Raw genomic sequence first — 20,467 nt, 5'->3', positions numbered from 1 at the left:
AAAGTGCACGTTCAGAAGTTATGTTAATGTAATATTCAGCAGAAGAAATAGTGCTAGTAATAATCAGAGCGGTGACCAGCAAACACAAGTTGTGTCAATTTATTAAAGTTTACTGTGATTTTAAAGTGCTTAAAGGCACCTAGAGCTGCAAAGAGGTGCCTATCTTTATCATTTTAATAAAACGATAATAAAATAAATAGGAGCAATAGTCCAAAACCAACAGATAATCTTTTTTATTTCAAAATCATTTTCACTCAAACAACTATATTTGCTATCGAAGAACTCAGTGATTTTGTGGTTATATTTTCCAAGATGCTTTTGGTGGGAGAGGCTTTTTTACACCTCAGAGATCCATTTCAGGAAAAAAACGTGCACAGGATTTAATCTTATCATCATGATAACTCTATCCCTGAATGTTGAAAGCAATTCCAGATTATTCCCTCCCTTGGTAGTCACTTCATTAAAATATCTGAAAACAGCCACCACTGCCATGTTACACATATTTAAATCTTCTGATCCCTCTTTCTAAACTAGCGTCTCTATCTCCGGCAATCCACTTCTTGCCAGTTTTCTACAAATTCCCTCCAAATTACCAGTATCTTTCCAGCAATGAGAGCTTCCAATATTTCATTGTTTCACCAGCTTTAGTGAGCATGCCATGTAATTTCCTCTGTCTTTAAGGGAGGCCTGGATTTACTGTGGCCTGCTTTACTGCCAGAGGCGATTGCAATGTATTCATTTGTACTCTGCACTACATGCAGTGAGCATATAATCATCTTTTGGAACCACTCTGCTCTGGTCTGTCTCTCCCATTAGATATGAATGTTTAACATAGTTTGTCTTAGCTGTATTTGCACATGTTTTTTGCTTATTCTCATTTTCGCACGCGCTCTCATTTTTCTAATCTCTTAAATCACTTTGGATTATTTCTGGTCTGTTCATGCTTGCATAATGCATTACATAATTTAATCTGTGAAATTTCAGGTGATACCAAATTTATTCAGATAGCAGCTGCAACACGGACCAAGGCCTTCTGAGATAGTGAAAAGTAGGAAGAAAATCTGTGCCCTCTTTACCAACAGGAATCAAGATTGTATCTCTAAGAGAAGACATTTGCCATCATCAGGAAGAAGACCAAGATCCAGTCTATTCTTAGTAAATAATGGGTGGATATCAACAACTCTACAGGGTACTTCATGGTCTTTTGCCTACTTTTCTTGTCATGATCACTGAATAAATAACGGTACATCACAGCCACCCTCTCCTGATATCTTCCGCATTCATTCATTGTCCCTTATAATTCCGTGTTTCTGACAGCATAACCTCCAGTATCTTTCTGACCTTTATGTGCTTATCTCTTTATTTTTCATTTGAAATGTTTTGTACCCCAAAACAACCTCTTGCTAGAGGTAAAGATAACATGCCCAAAACCAAAGGAAAGGTCTCAGGTCTCTCAACTAATAAAGCTACATCTAGCCATTGCTGAAGTAGGCGTATACCTGCTCCATCATTCCAGGAAGGCTGCATTTTTCAGAAGTGGAATTTATCAGGTAGCTGAGCATTCATCACTTGAAGTAAAAACTTTGTTCAAATGTCTGGACTTGATCTATCTTTGCAGGTCATGGGAGATTCAGTCAGAGCAAATTGCCGCCTCTGACACTGAGAAGCAACAATCAATGCCAGGATGTTACATCTGTGCTTCATATTCTGTTCTGGCCAGCAAATTACTTCCATGTTTATTCAGTGTTATAGTGCCGGTGGGGGAAGGGAGACGGTATTCTCCTTTATTCTTGAAAGCTTCATGGTTTGATACAAATGAGATTATTATGTTTTGCAGAGTTGCTTCAGCTGCCTGTCCAGAGATAGAACTGCAAGAGGCAGAGCAGGCTGAAGCAGCGAGTCCTTGACCATCAGCTAGAATTAGCATTGTTGGCCAGAACTGCAAAATAAAATTCCACAATCTTTCTTACCATTCATAACTGACTACCATGTTCTGTGTATGTGTTCAAGATGCTGTCATTCGACAAAAACAATATGTTTGCAGGAATTAAGTAATTTTCTCTACATTTCAGAGCTTCCAAATCAGAAACATGTTTTGCGGTAAGCATTTCTGAATCCAAAGAGTGGTTCTCATCTTCTGAATCCAGCCAAGTGCCATCTAGCTCACCTTAGATAAGATATTCTTGCAAAACACAGCTCTCCATGAAATACATTTGTAATCATTAGCACTGAAGTCCTTTTTGGAACTAATTTTCCTCTGAAACTGAGTAGGACTTTCTCTACTTCAGCCTTCTCAAATATTTAAGTTGGTTGCTGAATGGAGACACAGAATACTATGTCTTCAGTTTAGTGGGATTTATTTTCACTAAATTAAGGTAAGTTTTATCTGGATACTTTAGAGAGGAATGCCTTTAAAATACCCCCCAAAATATCAGTCAAATAAATTAACCTGCTTTTCTAACATTTTTATTTAAGACTGCTTTACCATTTTTATATACAACAGCACTCGCCATTTCCCAATGGAATAAAAACTAGTGGGGGGGAGGGAACAGGAAGAGGTATGAAGGTCAAAGGATCAAAATTAGGGTACTGAAGGAAACATCAGGTAGAAAATCTTTGCCAGCATTCCTACTGTCCTAGGAAAGGAATCAAGTAGACTGCCTTAGAGGGAACACAGTCTTGCAAGCCCTGTAATCAAGAGTACTCTGACAAACTTGCTCCTTGTGGTCTGATGAAAAAACAACCTTGCCAGAAGAGTCAAGGCTTTCAAGAGAAGCACATATGAATGTAAAAAAGTGAAGGTATAACCAGAAAAGCACAGCTGAAACAAGTCTGGTAATCTGATAGACTTAACTACTAAGACACGTTTTCCTTCCCTCCCTGAGCGAGCACTCAGCAGAGGCACTCCTGTAAGCGCGCCTGCCAGCTGCCCGTGCCGCCAGCGCCATGGAGGCTGCTGAAGGTCAGGAAGCAGCCAGGAGGCAATGCACAGGCCGAGGGGGCAAGGCGACCTCGCAGGGATGGACGCCCCACAGGAGCTGCTGCAGGCCGGGGTTCAAAGCCTGGCGGTACCAAAGGAGCACACAGAGGCGGGCCTACACCCCTGGGCCAGCGCACTGTGACTCCGTGACCACTGAGGTGGACTGTTACCCCATAGCTGCAATGGCCCTGAGCTGAGAAAAGCTTCAGGGTCCCAGAGAGGCCTGAGAAAGGAGCAAAAGCAAAGATGTTTTCTCTGGCTTGGGAAACAGGGCTGCTCGCCACGCTGGAGAGACAGGTACTGCGGGAGAGGGCCCTGCACACGCCACAGCATGGAAACCCGGGGGCCAGAGGAGGACAGGCAGAGCCTGGCCAGGGCAGCCAGGCCTCAGGCTGCCTCCCCGCCCCGGGCCCTGCTGCCGCAGCCGAGAAGCTGCCCCGAGCCGCCGCTCCTACGTGTTGGGGCCGAGCAGGCCGCAGCCGAGGCGGGCGGCCAGGCTGAGGAGGGCGGCGGGGCTGCAGAGCCCCGGGCGAGCCCCCTCCTCTCCGGCGCTACCGGTGACGGGACCGGCCCAGCGCCGGCCTCGAGAGCGCAGCCCGCGATTGGCTGCCGCTGCTGTCCATCAGCCTGCGGAGGCGGGGCGGGCGGGCACGGCCACCCGAGGGGTTCGTCATCGCGGAGCGACGGCGTGGACGTCGCTGGCGGCCGCGGCTCGGCCCGGTGTCATGGCGGCGGCGCCCAGCCCGCTCCAGCCCGGCGGCCGCGCTCCGGAGATCGGCGCCGACCCTGCGTCCTCGGAGGTGGCAAGCAGCGCCCTGCGCTCCCTCGCCGGGCTGGCGGGGCAGGTGAGTGCGGGGCGGGCGGAGGGGGAGGCCCGGGGCAGGGCTGGCCCGAGCGCCGCGGGCCCCGCACCGCGTCCGGCTCGCCTCGCCTCGCCTCACCTCGGGGCCCGGGCAGGGCGTGCTCCTGCTTCTCCCCGGCCTGCGGGGCCCTTCTGGGCTCCAGAGATAAAGTACGGCGCCGGAGAGAAAAGAGGCCTGCCACAAAGAAGGGAGCGGCCCCGCGGGAGCGGGGGAGCTCCGGTCAGGGCTGGGCTGGCGGCGCCGACCGCATCCCTCCTGGCCCGGGCAGCCCCGGGTGCGTGGCCCGCTGCTGCTGCTGCATCTCATGGTCGTGGCCGTGCCTTTGCCTCTTAGTGACGGGACGTCTCATGTCACTTTGTAGTTTGACGGATGATCTCTCCCAGGAGAAACTGCAGTCTGTCTAATTGCTGTGTCTTAACAATTAATGATTCTGAATTGAAAAGCTACTAAAAGATTACTGTACATTAAATCAAAATAAATGATCGGAGGCTTGAAGTTAGCCTTGCCTTGGTAATAACATACTATGAAACACACAGTGCATCTCAGTGGGTCAGAATTTTTAAAGCAGCTTTGCTCTGTGGTACTTAAGTTGAAACACCTACTTTAGATTTAGTAATGGCTATGAATTATTTAACAGATGTTATGGTAGTGGTGGGAGGCCCTTATCAGGAGAAGGTTTTAATAACAACTTAATTATTGCCGTAAATAACTTACAGATTGATTCCTTTTCCACTGTGGAAGCATATATGTAGTCCTGTGAAGGCAGTAGAAGCACGCTCTTGCTTCTGAAATTAGACAGCAGTTTGAAAGTTTGGGGCCAGATGATGAAGGATATCTGCAGGAGATAATATAACTTAATATATGTTTATGTTACAAAAATACTCGGAAATGAACTCTGTTAGATACAGAGGCAGTTTAGTAGTAGCTGCTGACTGACTGAAATTATTTTTTAGAGCATTTTGCCTCTCATCTCAATAGAATTATGTATTATATTTGCTTCTCACCTCAAAGTCTGCTAGTAATTGTCTCCATTTTCAAACAAAAGTAATCTAAAATTAAGGGCCTGAAAATTCAGGCACTGACTAGTAAGAGTCTCAGTTTTCCTATCTCTAAAGTGATTAAAAACTACCCTGGCTTTTGAACAGGAGTGCAGTGCTAAACAACTTGATGATCATACACTGCTGATTCATAGGATTACTGAGACAGGAAAAATATCTAGATATCGAGGACGAAATAGCCCATAATTCTTCCTGGTGAAAATTCTAAATGTAATCAGTGAAGAACTAGTGACTGTCATTTTATCCAGATGTGACACTGTCTTTCATACTGTTGTTCTTACAATGTTAACATGAATGAAGAGTTGAACTCTTGTATTTATGAAAAACACAAAGAAGAATAAAGGAAAAGTTTTCTAAACTCTTAGCTAGGGTACTCATTTAATTGTTTTCAAAACTACATTAAACACTCTAGTTTTTCTCTCTTCTTCAGTAGCTTACTTTTTCTCCAAAGTTTGCTCTCTGTCTAGCATGTCACTGGAGAGAGCTTAGTGATTTTTAACAATATTTAGGTGTGCACAGACAATTGCAAGAGACCGGTTTAGAGTTGCTAGATCCCCTCAGCAGAGTTACAGTAGTTATGGTGCAGAGCAAAATTGTCTTCGTTGGCATTTGGAGGGTATTCTTTCCATGACAACAAGCCCATTTTACTGTGCACTGCACTGAACTATGAGTAGGGGTCTGGTTGCTCCATCTTAGCTGAGAAGGCCCTTTTAATTGCTCAGTCATGATTGTTTCCAGTTGTTGAGTTACACTCTTGTCTGCCAGCACTTGAGTTCTGGAAGATTTAACTGTGGTGTTTTACCAGCTTACTGACTCTAGCAGTCCGTCTTGCATTTTTGACTGAAACTACTGATTCCCCACTTCGCTTTTATAGAGATGAATGTACACGTGCCAGATCGTTAGCTGTCACAGTTTGTGATCTGTCATAGTAGTTTAAGTTGGATTTATGCTAGCAGGTTGGACTGTAAACAGAAATATTTCTGGCACAGGAATTTTTTTACTGGAGCGATCATTTGCAGCACAGTGACTAGGAGGACATCTGGGGATAACAACTCTTTGTGATCACTCATATTGGTTTTAAAAGTTCTTTAAACCCCAAGTGACAGTCAGTGTCATTCATAAAACAATTTCAAAGGGCTGAAATGACTTATGATCTTGTAAATTGCTACAGAATGGGCTGTGGACTTGTAAATATACAAAGGCTTTGAAGTTACCAAATCAGAGAATTTATAAACCTGCTTGTCACAGTTCTTATAGGTAGAAGGATGTGAAACACTGAGAAAATGAGTTCTATTGCACTAGAAACATGTTTGGATGCAGGAGGGGTTTATTCTTTACTTGTATGTAAAGACAGCGTCTATGAGTTTAAAAGGTCACTGGCCTCTAAATTATTCTAAGTCAGAAGGTCTATTGTTTTTGTGCATTGAACCAGCTGGACAGGAGTCACACGCTATGATATGAAAGCACACACCAGCTGATCCTTTTTGAAAAAGGAGGCTTATGAGGAAATTGCAGTAGGCCTCCTATTTTGTTTCATTACGGTGACTTACATCTATGCCTTTTTTACCCTGTCAGTGGACTGTAACGTAGTGTATAGCAGATGTTACTCTTTGGGAAGTAATATGTGCTTCAGATGATCACATGTGCACAGTGGCTTAATTCTTAAAGTTTTATTCTTACTAAACTCTAAATACATTCTTGATTTTGTAAGGTGTTCAAAACTAGTATTTCCTAAAACATTACTTTTCTTACATCCTATGTAGTTCAAGTACTAAACAGGAACAACCATTTGTGTGAAAATTATCAAAAATACATTATATATCTAGTCAGACCATCTCCTTTGCTATGTAATTTGGAATCTAACACTGGATTTAACAAGGCTCTTCTTTGACTAAAGAAGGAAGGCTCAGGCTTATAGTTCTTTACATAAAAAATTGTGATAGTGCTGGGGTTTAAAACTAACCTAAACCAACTTAGTAACTACTGCTTTGCCTTCAGAGTGATGGAGGCATTCTTGTGTTTAGTTCTCATTGTTTCCTCACACACTGTGTGGCGGATTCAGGGAACAAGTGCATATGCATTCTGTGTTCTTGTCCATAATACTTGATGCTGTTAGAAGTTAGATATCTTTAGATCATAAGTTAAAGGCCACTTTTGTCATCTGCCTGAGGTCTCTCTTTCTTTTTTTCCCCTGTTTGTTTGTTTTTTTTTTTTTTAAATGGAAGGAGAGAGATGCAGACATACAAATATGCATATGACTTGGGAATTCTGTGTCTCAAACAGAGTACCTCTAGGTCCTCTTGATGTTAAACAGGAGTTTTATCTGTATTTAGAATTTGGGGGATCACTTATGGGTTGTTTGGTTGGAGAACAACCTACTTGGCTTTGGGAAATGAAAGTGCTCGTTACTTCAAGATCTTGAGAAGAGTTTTAGTGTAACAAAAATGGCAAAGCTGAGTGTGAAAGTGTGCTGTTCACTAGTGATTATTAACATTCAGCTTTGTATTAGAAAGTGAAAGTTTATTTTTAGCTTATAGGAGATACATAGTTCCTTTAAGTAAAACTTCAGATTCACTATATGTGTTTCTCTTTATTGCTTTGGGAGTTAAATATTGCAATTCCTTGGCAAAGAGAATAGGCTATGGCAATTGTTATTTCAATCTGAATGCATATGAAGAGAAATAGTGTGATTTGGAAATGGGTTTGATAGTGGTGCTGTGTAGTCTAGAGTTTGTTTAACCTCGAGATTTTTTTAAAGATTTATTTTTTTAAACACTTATTTTTAATATGAAGCCTCCTTTGGGTTAGCAGCAAGTAAAAATTTCAAGAATGTGGTATGGTACAGTATCAAAACCTTGGTCATATAGGTATAGATAGCCTTGCAACTCAGAATAAAATACGTGAACTTACAGGAGACTGCCATCCTGGGTGCATGTTTCTTCCTACTCGTGGTTCTATCATCTGCTAAAAGAAAAGTTTTGAGCGATTGGCATGAACGGTATGTTCTAGTACGATAGTTAATTGAATTGAGAATTGACTAAAGTTAAAGATCAAATTAATACAATGAAAGTGTGATTACGTAGTAAGGAATTTTTAATTTTTGAATATACTCTACAAATACGAGCTTACTTTGAAAATGACAGCTACTTGAATTAAAATTAATATCAAACCTCTCCAATGTCCTCATATAAAAATGGGGTTTGTATGAGATTGAGCATAATTGTTGTACTGTAGAAGTCTTGTATACTTTTGTGATGTTAATACAACATAGCAACATAATTTTTTGTTGTGTTTGTTTTGCCGTCTTGAAGCTTAACCTTGGAGATGATATCGTGAAAGTTGTCATCGATTGGAGCAAGCTTCAAAGCACATCAGCACTTCAGCCAACATTGCTCTTTAGTGCACTTCAGCAGCATATTTTATCTTTGCAGGTAAATATTTCATTGGCCACGTTAGACTTGACAAAAGTGATCAACAACTGAATGTAGTTACATTCTCTAAACTGTAAAATGTCAGTTGTTTTGATCCTATATTGCTATGTCTGACAAAAAAGAATGCAAAAGTATTATATGCTTGGGATTCCACTATGCTTCTATAGGTACTGACACTTATGGATTTCTCGGATTAGTGGTGGGAATAGCCACTGTAGGTGAGCAGGCTGAATAAATGCAGCCTCATTGATTTCTAGACTTGCATTGTAAATGTGATACATTTCCATCTATGGTGGGTTATAATTAAGCAATAAGACACGGCAGGTGTGTGTCATGCTATGATAATGATTCCATGCGTTGGGTGAGTTTTGAGGCTCATGGAGTGCTTTCAGTGGTTCAAGAAGTGGCATTATCCCAGCATGACACATCCTGGAGTGTCTTACTGCAATTAAATATATTTTCAGCGTGTATTTTTTTTTTTTAAAAAAGTAATTTCTTTGACATTAATGTCTCATCTTGCCAAGTAGCCAGTCACCATTACTGTCATTTCTTTTAACTATTTGAAACTTTCCAACCCTGCCAAAAGTATGTGTAATTTAGTTACATGGCAGGGAGGGTGAGCAGTTTGTCAGCTGGTAACTGAACAGTGTTTTGACCTTGATAGTTCATCTGTAAAAGGTGGGGATTTGAATACCAGTTTTTTGCTTCAGCTAGTCAATGAATTATTTCAAGTGCGTATTACTGAGAGGGTGAAAAAGAAAGTTCCTATATTTGCTTGTCTGTAGGTAAAAGAAGGACCCTCTATGTTTTCCAGACATCCACCAAATCTTTGGTGTGATAAACAAAAAGAGAAAATATGCAGGATAAAAGCAAGTAAAAATTACATCCAGCTGTCAGAACACTGCAAGTAGGAATTTGGTTCCATTTCAGGAAATGTGACTGGTAAAAATCATGTTATCTTTAAAAAATATAAAAATAATTTCTAGAGGGAAAATAAGCAATGAAATTCAGACTGGATGAAACTGGTAAAAATTAAAAAAGGGGGTGTGACATATATATGTACTGAGGTTTTGTTATTACGTCTTGTGTAAGAGTTATTGCAGTAGAATAATAAGCATTTATTTTTGCTGCTACAAATGTCAGTGCATTCTCTCATTTAATTTCATGACCTAAGTAGATAATCAACCGTGTCAAGAAAAGCATGTGTTCAGGATAACGCCTATATATTTCATGTCTGTATTCTCTCATTCACTTGGGCAACTGCAGTTTCAAGTGGAGAATGTAGTGCTGTGGTGATAAAGGCTTTACAGTGTGAAAGCATTGGCTTTCATGTTAAGGAGGAAAAATACTAAGCCTTACTGTTCTGAGTAGGCATTTGAATGACATGTTAATTAAGTGGCATTGGTGCCAACGATTGAAGCTTTGATTTAGCTAGTAACAGACAAGTAGCAGGCAGATTTTCGCAGAAATTTGGGAGTTTTCCTATACAAACCTCTAAAAGGCACAGGTCAAAAAGGCCAGAATCAGGGTGTGCACAGTATTTGGAACTATAGCTTTTTTTTTTAATTTATTTTTATTTTATTACTGTGTTCCGTCAGAGGCAGATGTTGTAATTCCTAAAATTATTTCAGTTGGTCTGTTTTAGAAATTGTAACAGTACTTGGGTTTTTGCTTATTGTTTTGGGGTTTTTTTGGCCTTTTTTTTTTTTTTTTTTAACCCTAACACACTGTTTTCTTTGTTCAGCCTCTTCTAGAAAAACTTCAGTCATTGATTAAAGAGGAAAATATAGGCCACGTTGAACCGGCAGGTAAAACAGAAGGCCAAACTTGTGAAACAAGTTTAGATGTTTATGACGGTAACTGTCAGATTGAAGAAAAGTATGCAAGTTATGACTTGGGAGATCTGAAGGATGCTCATATTAATTTTGATCCAGAGGTGGTCCAAATAAAAGCTGGAAAAGCAGAAGTAAGTGATTTACCTCAATTAAAAAAAAAAAAGAAAAAGACCTTTCTAAATTTTAAATTTAAAGAATGAAATAGATATATGCCATCATGTTTATTACCTGCAGATTGACAGGCGGATATCAGCCTTCATCGAGAGGAAACAAGCTGAGATCAATGAAAATAATGTCAGGGAATTTTGCAATGTTATTGATTGTAATCAAGGTAACTGGCTAGCCAGACTTTAATCTTCATAGCAATTTAAGTTGTTTTTTTATTTTTTTATTTTTCAAAAGCACTATTCTATATTTAAAACAGGACTGTATTTTAAGAGTAACTTTGTTTTAAAGTTAAGAACTTGCATGTGCACTGCAGATGTTGTCAGATAGACAAAAAAAGAAAGTAGTCACTGGGTGACAATGTTTAATGCATCCCATACAGAAACATTATAGCTATTACTCTGTTCGTTTTAAGAACTGTGATCTTAAATCAGATGATTTGTAGCTCTTGTTCCCAATGTTTTAGCTAGATGTTCCTTCCAAAGTCAACAGAACTGCAATTCAGAAATGTCTTGTGAATTGCATATTCAAATTGAAGTTAGTTTAATGCTAGTTAAATTACAAAGAAGTATTTTTTGCAATCAATTTGAATTACTAGCTACTTAGAATAACTTTTTCCTTTCAACATTACTCACGCTATTGGTGTTTCTAATGCACCAACTGGCACAATGGGCTGTATCTATAAATCTATAACTAAACAATCTTAAATCCATCTGGTAGCCTGGATCCCATTAGCACAATCAGTAACTGTGTAACCAAACGTGTCTTAAAAGTGAAGACACTTTTGTATACGTAAGTAGTATGGAGACATTTTCTAAGTACTTGTGAGCCCAGATGTGCATTGTCTCTGTGATGTACTTATGCTTTTAGAGATCAAAGCTTATTGTTCCATAAGCTTTATAGGAAGAGGGTTTAACTCCTTGAATATTAGTTGGAATGAAAATGACATCTGAAGTCTAGTAGAATGTGCTAGATAGTAAAATACAGATTCCTAAAATTGTTAATTACGTACAGAAGAAATGATGATAAGACATTCTTTTGTATGTTCAGGCATAAAATATGTGTAAAGCTTTGGTGTATGTGAACAGAGATTAAAATATAAACATTAGAATAAACTAAGATGGTCTGTAATGTAGGTTTTTATGGTTAAACAAATTAAAGAAGTCACAGGCATCAGAATAAGTGCAGGAAGGTGAGAAAAGAATGCTGATGAGTAAACTAGACCAGTCTAAAAATAGGAGGAGAACAGTTTCAAAAAAGGACATAAACCCAGAATAACAGTGTTAAGCAGGGAGAAGACTTCTGTACAGGAAGAAAGAAATAAGTTACAGGGAAATGCAGTGAAAAGTAAGAACCAAATAAAATGTAAATTGGAAGAAATTTGGTCCTGATCCAATAAACTTTTATATACATGTGTGCATACATTTATATAAGTGATTAAATTAAAACCAGTAGGTCTATGCAAGTGTGTGAAACTATTAATGAGCAAATGTTTATAGAATGAATGAAGTATTTCTGATGTTTTTATTGTATGAAAAATTTTAATGAGATTTGTTAAAAGCCTCAAAGCTGATAATGGTTAGTGTATTTTAAATTATAAATACATAATTAGGACCTCACTTTTTATATTATTATTATTTATTTAGAAAATAGCTGTGCCAGAACAGATGCAATTTTCACACCCTATCCTGGATTTAAAAGCCATATAAAGGGTAAGCAACTATTTTAATGTCCATTTATTAAGAATGTCCAGATAGAACTGCACTGATAAATTTTTGACTTAAAAACTTTCTACAGAATGCTCAAAAAATGCAAACTTAGCATTGATTTTTGACTCTAGTGAATACTTCTATATCTTTGCTTCCTTCTCCAAGGTTTTCAATCCCATAACTGCTTCATTAAGCTGATGGTTATGCACTAAAGTAGTCTGTTTTAATTGTCTGAAAGGAAAGATGCGAAAGATAAAGCAGGACAGAGAAGCTTAACAATTCTTAGCTTTTCTTCTAAGGTGAAACCAGCAGTCCAGTTAAGGAATTGAGATTAAATAAAATTATCTTCTATTTTTCATTAGGCGGCGTAAGTATACTGAATTAGAAAATAGTTTTGGGACACAGTGGAAGTTCTGAGACATAGAGTTGTGGGAAGTGACAAGCTGAGGAACAAGGTTACCACTGCACTACCTTTTGAAAAGGAGTAAACAGCGTAGAAATGATTGTCCAACAGAAGTGATGTATAAAAGATTGCTTGTCCATCTACCACTCTCTACCTGTACACAAGTAACTCTGTCTTTAAAAATAAACAAACAAAATCCCCCAAATGAAAATGAAAGTAACTGTTTCTTACATTTTTGAGAGTGGTAGTATTCAGTTATCCACTTGATATTGGTTCTAGAAACCAATTCATTATTCTGAATTCAGAATAATACTGTGAAGCATGATGATAGTTATAAGCATTAAAAGGTCTGGTGAGCTAAGAGGGAGACGGGGAAGTGAGTTTTAGTTCAGAATCTTTCACTGAGAACCCCTTTTAGTAGTCACTTTTTTAAACAGAGTGCTAGTTTGTAACTTGGATAGTAGCATATTATAGGAAAAAAGAAAAGTTTGCATTTCAAGTAACTAAAACCCGAACAGTTCATAACTGAAACATGAATAACACTTAGAAAGGAATTGGAAGTAAAACCAGCATAAAATGAAGTAAGAACGTAACATGTGACCTTCATAAAGTACTGAGTAAGAAGGTATGTGCTTCAGTGTCTGGAGTTGCCGACGTAGTCTTTAAGTCTGCAGTACACTGCAGTAGTCCCATCAGGAAGGACTTGAGAAATGACGGTGATTTAAAGAGAAGTGACCAAAATCTTCTGATGAAGACCTGGTTCAGCAAGGGGAAAAGATAGACCCAGTAGCAGCTGAAGGGTCATTAAAGCTGTTAGCTGAACAACAAAACTTAGAAGAACTTCCTTGCTGAGATTCATAGTGGTTCTTCTAGTTGTATACCTCCCCTCATCTTCATGTATTTGTGGTGCTTCCTGTAATATTAGGTCTGGCCTCTTCTTTGCATTCACAACAGCTCACATGTACAATTGCTGACATAGATATCGGGTTTTCTGCTATTTATCAGCAGCTGATAACAAATTCTTGATACGGCAGTCTACATGAATGTAGGAATAATTCTTTTACTTTGTATATGTAAAGTCTTAGGTTTTTGTTTTGTTTAGGTACTCATGCAAAAATAGGAAAATACTTCTAATTAAACCTTTGGTCTTAATGTGTGTGGGACCCTTTGCATGAGAGACTGGTGTGAAATGGATTTAACACAGGTTTTTGTATTTTAATATATTGATTGTTTCAGTTAGATGTACTTTGTGTTTCATGTGCATATATGTTAAATTTGTGTTCTCTTGACCTAGTTTCTAGGGTAGTAAATACATACGGACCTCAGACTAGATCTGAAGGAGCACATGGGTCCAGTCACAAAGCCAATGTACCCATTCATGATTGTGGAAACCAAGCTGTTGAGGAGAGATTGCAAAACATTGAAGCACACTTACGATTACAAACAGGTTTGTATCATGTTTTAATTTTGACATATGTGTGCCAGTTTGTACTACAGTTGTCATTACTGTAGTAAAACTGGGCAAGTCTATAAAAACTGTGACTGTAAAAAGAGAGGATAGGTCCACTGAAGGGTTTAGTCACCCCAAGTACTACAATCTAATGTTTAGGTTCTTCTGCCCAAAATGGAACCCAGGTTTATGCCCAAATTAGGATGCTGAGTTAGTAAATCTACACTTCATGTGGTGGCAAATGAGAGAGAGGCACTTCAGAATGGGACTTAAAACAATCTGGAATATTTGGAGGTCGGAGTTCTCCATAGCCAGTGGAGTCCTTCTGCCTTGACCCACTGAACAGGAAAAACTGTGGTGAGGACTCAGTCCTGCTTCGTGGACACCTTGTGGGTTGGGGTTAGGATGAACCCAAAAGACAGCCTGAAACCTTTTCCTAAAGGTGATGATTCCTGAAATACAGTTAGGTGAGAAGCTTATTTCCCAGAACATGGGAAGCTCATTGTCAATACTTCCCTTTAGCCATGTAAACGTGAGTCCACACCTTTCACTAAAATAAATGCCATAGCCACCAGGCTACTGACTTTTTTAAAGTAGTTGTTTTTCTCACCCCAGCCCCCATTTTCTAGAATATAAATCAATGAGGCACTTACCAAGGAGGAATCTGTATTTTCCCTGAAGAATGTTTTCAAAACAGAGCAGAAGCCCAGATCCTCACCTAATAAAGTGAATGTCCTACACATCACACTGCAGACACACACTGACATTTCCAATGTTGACTGTCTTCTCAATACCGAATAGATGCCAATCCATTCTCTAAGAATATGGTGAACATTGACTAGATTACTAGATTCCTGTGAATGCATACTGGACCAAAGTCCTCTGGCGGCAAGGAGAGTAGAATACTCCTAGATGCTGTTGAGGCAGCAGACAGAGCTTGATGCTTAGCTAGTATAGCTGTCTCAAAAATAAGGTGGGTTTTGTGCACGGAAACAGAATTTGCAAGTGGCTGGCCAGCATTGAAGTTACAATGTGTAGTAGCTTTAGAGTTTATGCATATCGGAGATAACAATTGGGGGTAGTTAAGGAGGGGCCCTTGCTTCTAGGTTGTGCCTATAATAGGTGACATAATTTTGTTTGAAGGAACAAGTCAGCTAAACTACAGTATAGGGGAAGAGGATGAAAATGTGCAATTCCAGCTCAACTCCTGTCCAAATCAGCATTCCTGGGGAAGTCTCAAGATCATTTGTTACTTACCCCAGCAGCTGTGCAAAAAGTATTCATCTGAGCAGGTAACCTGCCTCAGCTACCTGCTTGCCAGTTTTTATTTCTGATGACTGAAAGAGTTGTTCTTGACTCACCTGCTGTTTTTCAGAACAGCTTCTTCTAGTGCTAGTACTGCTCTTTTCCCTTTACATTAAGAGACAGCAGTATTAAGAAGAGTGAGAGGTTAGCCGATTTAATTAGTAGCTGCTGAGTGATGAGTAGAGAGCAGAACTGAAGGAGGGAAGCTACCTGCAAAATTGTCTGTCTGAAGCGAGGAAATAGATGACTGGCAAAAAAACCCATTAGTGCTTATTTCAGTAGTTCGTGGAATAGAATTGTCTTACCTAACAGGCCTAGAAATAAATGGACATGGGTGGCAAGAGAAGAAGTAAAAGCGTGCTAAGGCCTTGGTTGTCTCTACTGTTGAGAACCAGACTGTCATTTTAATTGGGATAGCCAGTAATTAGTTGTGATAAACAGTGATTTCAGTTTATAGAATACTATGTAGCAAAAATAAAATGCTTTCTAAAGCTGGTCTTTTGATCAGTTCTGTTCTTACATGGGGAAACAAGCCCAAGCTGCTGTAGTATATCTGCAAACAGCAAATGGGCTGAGGTGGGGTTTTTTGTTGCTGTTGGTTTTGTGGGTTTTGTTGGCTTTTTTTGTTTGAGTTTTTTGGGGTTTTTTGGTTGGTTGGTTGTTTTTTTTCCAAAGCTCTGTTATTCCACTCCACACACATTCCCCACCCCTGCTTCTCCCATCTATGGCAAGGCAAACGCTGTTCTTTGTCAAGTGCAACTCACACCTGTGCTCTAACCTCTGATGCTCAGTGGAGATAGGTTTCCTTCAGAACAATCTTAGATTTCAGTGCTGAATTCGTGTGTGGTCTGCCATCCCATCTGCTCCCTCCTGATGCTGCTGTCAGTTTTGAAGTCGTAACATTTGGGTGTGACCAATGTATTGTAAGAGTGATCATTAGTTGTTCTAGGGACCTTGTCAGGCATATTTCAACCACCTGCATAAAGTTGTCTGTTGCCTTCACTGACTGCATTGGCTTATCGATCAGGTTTTACCCTGAATCATGTTAATTACCCTTCCTTTTTATTATCCCATCCACTCATTTTGTTTCAGCTACTGGTTGATAGGTGGGCTTAAAGAATTCACCTGTAAAACTTGAAATCTTTAAGTTATTCAAGTGCTTTTCCTGATTTCTTTGTATTTGTTCTGGTGTATTTAGGTGGTCCTGTACCAAGAGACATTTATCAGAGAATTAAGAAGCTTGAAGATAAAATCCTTGAGCTGGAAGGACTGTCTCCTGAATATTTTCAATCTGTAGTAAGAAATTCTCTCTTTTAGCATACCTAAATGCATTCGGGACTCTTGTGCTTAAATCTTTGATGTAGAGGCAAAAACCTAAGCAGTTAAAGGGCAGACACTTTTGGTAGACAACTTTTGGTAGACAGCTCTGGCTTGGTGTAATGGTTAAATTTTATGTGGACCATCTATGTAAGTTCATATTTCTACCTAATTTCTCATTTGAAAGAAAATAGTATTTGTTGGGGGAAAAAATTGCAGCCACTCGAGCTTAACTAATTTGTAAGAAATGTATTATAGAGGTTGCTTGCTCCTGCCTTAAAATCTGAAGTGTTTCTAACGACAAGAAAATTGACTAAAGTTTTGATCTTGATACAAATCATTAATGGCTTAAATCAGATGGAATCCTTTGGGCTTCTGTACATGATCTGATTATTAAAGATCAGTTACATGAAATAACTGTTCCGATACGATGAGAGATTAAACCCTTTAAAAATTGTTTTGTGTAATTCTATGACTTAGATTTCTTTGTTGCTAGTTTTTAGGCAGAGTTCTGTCTCTTTCTGAATAGTAAACCTTATCCTTCATTCACCAGAGAAGATTAGAGAACATTAGTTGTTACTACATCAGTCTCTGCTTGGCTCTAGAAATTTCTTGTCTATTATCTTGCTCTTCCTTTGTTCCCCACATAACAGTAGGAATGCGTCTTTTACTATTTGTCATATTTTAATTGGTATCTTCTCCCTTGAGAGCATCCAAAGAAGAGTCAGCAGTTAAAAATCAATAGCAATATTACAAATTTTTGGTGTTTTTTCTTTTCACTTGTGTTGGAGACCAATGAAGTCCTTTATTTGTAAGGCTATTTCTTCAAGTTACTGGAAACTAGAAGTTAAAACATATACTTCCATAAGCTGAAATTTCCATGGAAAGTGCTTTAGGATCTTCTCTAGAATGAGGATCCGGGAAGAATTTGTGATGGTGGCAATAGTAGTGTTGTGCAGTAATTAGCATTTTTGTTTTTTTCCCAAAGTTTTGCATAAATATTGGTGTGGATACAGGAAAATTTTAGGGAGAAAAATGTTGACAGTTTCAAAAGCTAGATATTGATCTTGGTTTTGTCTGAAGGAAGCTTCAGTTAGGTTGATAGTTGTTGGCTGCCAAGCATGGAGAAGCTTCAACAGTTTCTGACTGCTCTCCAGTAGTATTTCTCATGATCCAAAGTACACTTAATTATAAAAAGATTTCTTTAATCCATGGAATGGCAGTCACTGTTCTTTCTGTACTTTAAAAACTCTTGTCAATGTTGTTACAGAATTATTTGTGGTCCTCTGTCAGTGCAACATTAAGTCTGTTTTCATTATGTCTTTTCTTTAGAGCTGTTCTGGCAAGAGGAGAAAGGTTCAACCTCCCCACGTAAGTGCTGTTAACTTTTGTTTACCTTAAGTTTAGGATGTTCTGTGTGAAAAGTAATCAGAAGTTCTACAAAACAAGTATCTAACTTCTCAGAAATAGATGCATCAGTATTGGATAGATTGCTGGTAAAGAAAGGGTGGGAAGGAGAAAGAAAGTTAGTGGGTGTCACAATGAAATGAGTCTTCCAAGATTCTGTACTTAGTCTGTAGGTTAGTTAGTGTTTTCACCAGTTAGAAGGATGATAGAATAAAATAAATCTGTAATGATGTTAATTAATATAGGGGTAACAAGCAATTTGTGAATTCTGATCAGCCTCCTAGTAATGGCTTCTGGTTTTGTTTTGTGGTTTGGTGGGTTTTGTTGGGTTTTGTTTTGGTTTTTTTTTATTCACTTATTGGTTTATGAAGAGACAATAAAAATAAAATGGCTGGCTCAGCAAAAATGTTGCAGAAAGACGTGACATTATAATAGATACTAACCTAAGTCAGTAAGACTTGCTATTTTCACAACACCATCACATAAGGGAATGCATTAACAGTGTACCTTAGGCCACAAGAGAGAATTTCTCATCAGTGCGAGACCATAGCTGGAACACTGTCTGCTGCTAGCCATCACACTTGGAGACAGATGGACTGGGAAGAATGCTTAGAATGGGATGTGGCCATCTGAAGCTTGAGGAAGTAGGTGTGTGTACATGAGAAAAAAAAATCCTCCACAGGGTGAAATATTTTTATAAAAAGGATGAGAACCAGTTCTTTGTGTAAGAAGAGATCAAAAAAATTGTCAGGTTAGGTGGGCTTAGAGGAGATTGATGTTGGGCAATAGGAAAAAAACCCTTCAGTTGTAAAGCCAGGTTCTACAAGATCTAGATAGTCTCGTCCAGTGTTGTACCATCAAAGGATTTTTAGTTTTTTATGAAGAGGTTAAACAAGCATCTAATGGAAGTAGCATGGATATATTGATCCATGATTAGGACTGTCGGTTTCTTCTAAGTTTACATTCTTTTTCTTTCAAGTTTAAATAGCCATAGACTAGATTCAGACAATTCTGCAAAAGTATTTCTATCATTTAGTGCAATATGCAGTGACCTCAAGTATCAAGTGCTAGGCCACTTCTCTGGCAATTACAAGATGTAAATGATTGTGGTTTTTATTTTGTTCTTTTAGCAGAACTATTCATTGGCTGAACTTGATGAAAAGATCAATGCTATAAAACAGGCATTACTGAGGAAAACAAAAGAAAGCAAGTCCAAGGAGGCTGAGCGGCTTCTTCGATAAAAAAATAAAAATCTTTTCAGAATCCTCATCGTGCTTTACACATACCTAAACCATAGACCTCAGTAGTGTTCATTGGGGATGACTTTAGAAATGAAAACAAAGCATGCATATAAGCTCCTTTTGGATGATCTTGAAAGCTTGCTTTCAGAAGAACTCATTTAAAAATAGTCTTATTAATGAAATAGTTACTTTAAAATGAAGAATGTTTTAGGAATAGCATTCTAATAATCCATTCCCTTCTGTTATAAAGGAGGATTGCAGCATTGTTCATATGTGGAAAGTCTTAACCTGCATACAAAAGCTACATTTCACATCTAATTCTTGATTATTGAGTATTCAAAAGGGCTATCTTTTGAACACTTTTCCTGTAAGTAGTTTGCATAGACTTGTGAAATAAAATGAAATACTTCCTCATAAGTAAACTCTTAGGAAAAAAAAAATTACAAAAAAACTTGAAGTATGCATGCTTACTTGCATTTTTTTCCATATTTGTCACTGTTTCCACAGCTGTTAGAAATGCAGCAAATTGCATTTCTTTTTGAAAGATGGTTATGGAAATCCTATATGTGTAAATAGAGACAATTGTTCTTCACTTCCTCAGTGCCCTGTAGGAGTTCAAACTTCATATCCTGCTAACAAACTTAATGTATTCTAAAGACCACTCCAGGGGAGGTTTTGAGGAGCATGCCGGCAGGCACCAGATTCCCTTCCTTCCATATGCATGCTTACATGACTTCTGAAGCATGGATGCTGGGTACGTAGTTTAATTTAAAGTCAGACCTTTGGCCATCCACTGTAGTGTGATTTTGTTTGGTTTGCTTTTTGTTTTTTTTTTTTAAATAAACCATTTTCTATTTATACCAGTTCTTTAGTTTCTTTGCTGTGTCTGTCTTTATTCCAGTTTAGAAGAAAAGTAGCTGTTACAGAGGGAGTCTTATGTTCACTGCTCTGCTTATGGCAGTCATACCATTAATGTCCCTGTATCGGTCCTTGACAGGTGTTATGAACAGTACTAACTGGACACAGTCTTGCACTTTGAAGACTAGTAGGCATTTGCTGTGATTCCGTGTTCTTATCTAGACTAACATTTGTTGTAGCAACTGCACCTAATGCTTCTCTGAAGGTGAACCAGCAGAGGTGGCAGAAAAAGCTGCTTGAGCTCTGGTCCTAGCTCAACGAAAGAAGACAGTATGATAGTTACCTGTTCAGATGCTTAGTGTCCACCCAGGAAGAGATTAGCCCAAGCTGCAACTTTTACCTGAAGTAGATAAGCTTTACTTGCTGTCTACAAAACTTTTTTTTT

General features: G+C 38.8%; 1 protein-coding gene across 13 annotated transcripts; it reads left to right on the top strand.

Annotated features, from left to right (window-relative positions):
* Positions 1-3,634: 3,634 nt before the first annotated feature.
* MBIP (MAP3K12 binding inhibitory protein 1) lies at positions 3,635-20,022 on the top strand. Of its 13 annotated transcripts, none has more exons than XR_015702232.1 (10): positions 3,636-3,825; positions 8,213-8,332; positions 10,077-10,298; positions 10,402-10,498; positions 11,979-12,044; positions 13,739-13,891; positions 16,398-16,495; positions 17,849-17,887; positions 18,426-18,571; positions 19,057-20,022. XR_015702232.1 is itself a non-coding variant. In XM_087747222.1 (9 exons), exons 1-8 carry the CDS (start codon positions 3,706-3,708, stop codon positions 18,554-18,556), a joined length of 948 nt encoding a protein of 315 aa, XP_087603348.1. In that variant the 5' UTR covers positions 3,635-3,705; the 3' UTR covers positions 18,557-18,567; positions 19,766-20,022. The 13 variants fall into 13 exon arrangements, 11 of the variants coding, with proteins under 11 accessions (XP_087603348.1, XP_087603346.1, XP_087603347.1 ...); XR_015702231.1 differs by having other exon boundaries at positions 19,054-20,022; XM_087747222.1 differs by lacking the exon at positions 16,398-16,495 and having other exon boundaries at positions 3,635-3,825; positions 18,426-18,567; positions 19,766-20,022.
* Positions 20,023-20,467: the final 445 nt, after the last annotated feature.

The sequence above is a fragment of the Nipponia nippon genome, unplaced genomic scaffold, assembly GCF_047370975.1.
Source record: "Nipponia nippon isolate SJK-2023a ecotype South Korea unplaced genomic scaffold, ASM4737097v1 scaffold_11, whole genome shotgun sequence".
NCBI lineage: Eukaryota > Metazoa > Chordata > Aves > Pelecaniformes > Threskiornithidae > Nipponia > Nipponia nippon.
This window is presented reverse-complemented; position numbering and strand designations above follow the sequence as displayed.

Bases quoted from the DNA above. Each gene is read 5' to 3' on its own strand.
- MBIP (XM_087747215.1), top strand. From the start codon at position 3,706: ATGGCGGCGGCGCCCAGCCCGCTCCAGCCCGGCGGCCGCGCTCCGGAG. The intron at 3,826-8,212 runs GTGAGTGCGGGG...GCCGTCTTGAAG, and splicing joins TCGCCGGGCTGGCGGGGCAG to CTTAACCTTGGAGATGATAT. The intron at 12,045-13,738 runs GTAAGCAACTAT...CTCTTGACCTAG, and splicing joins ATTTAAAAGCCATATAAAGG to TTTCTAGGGTAGTAAATACA.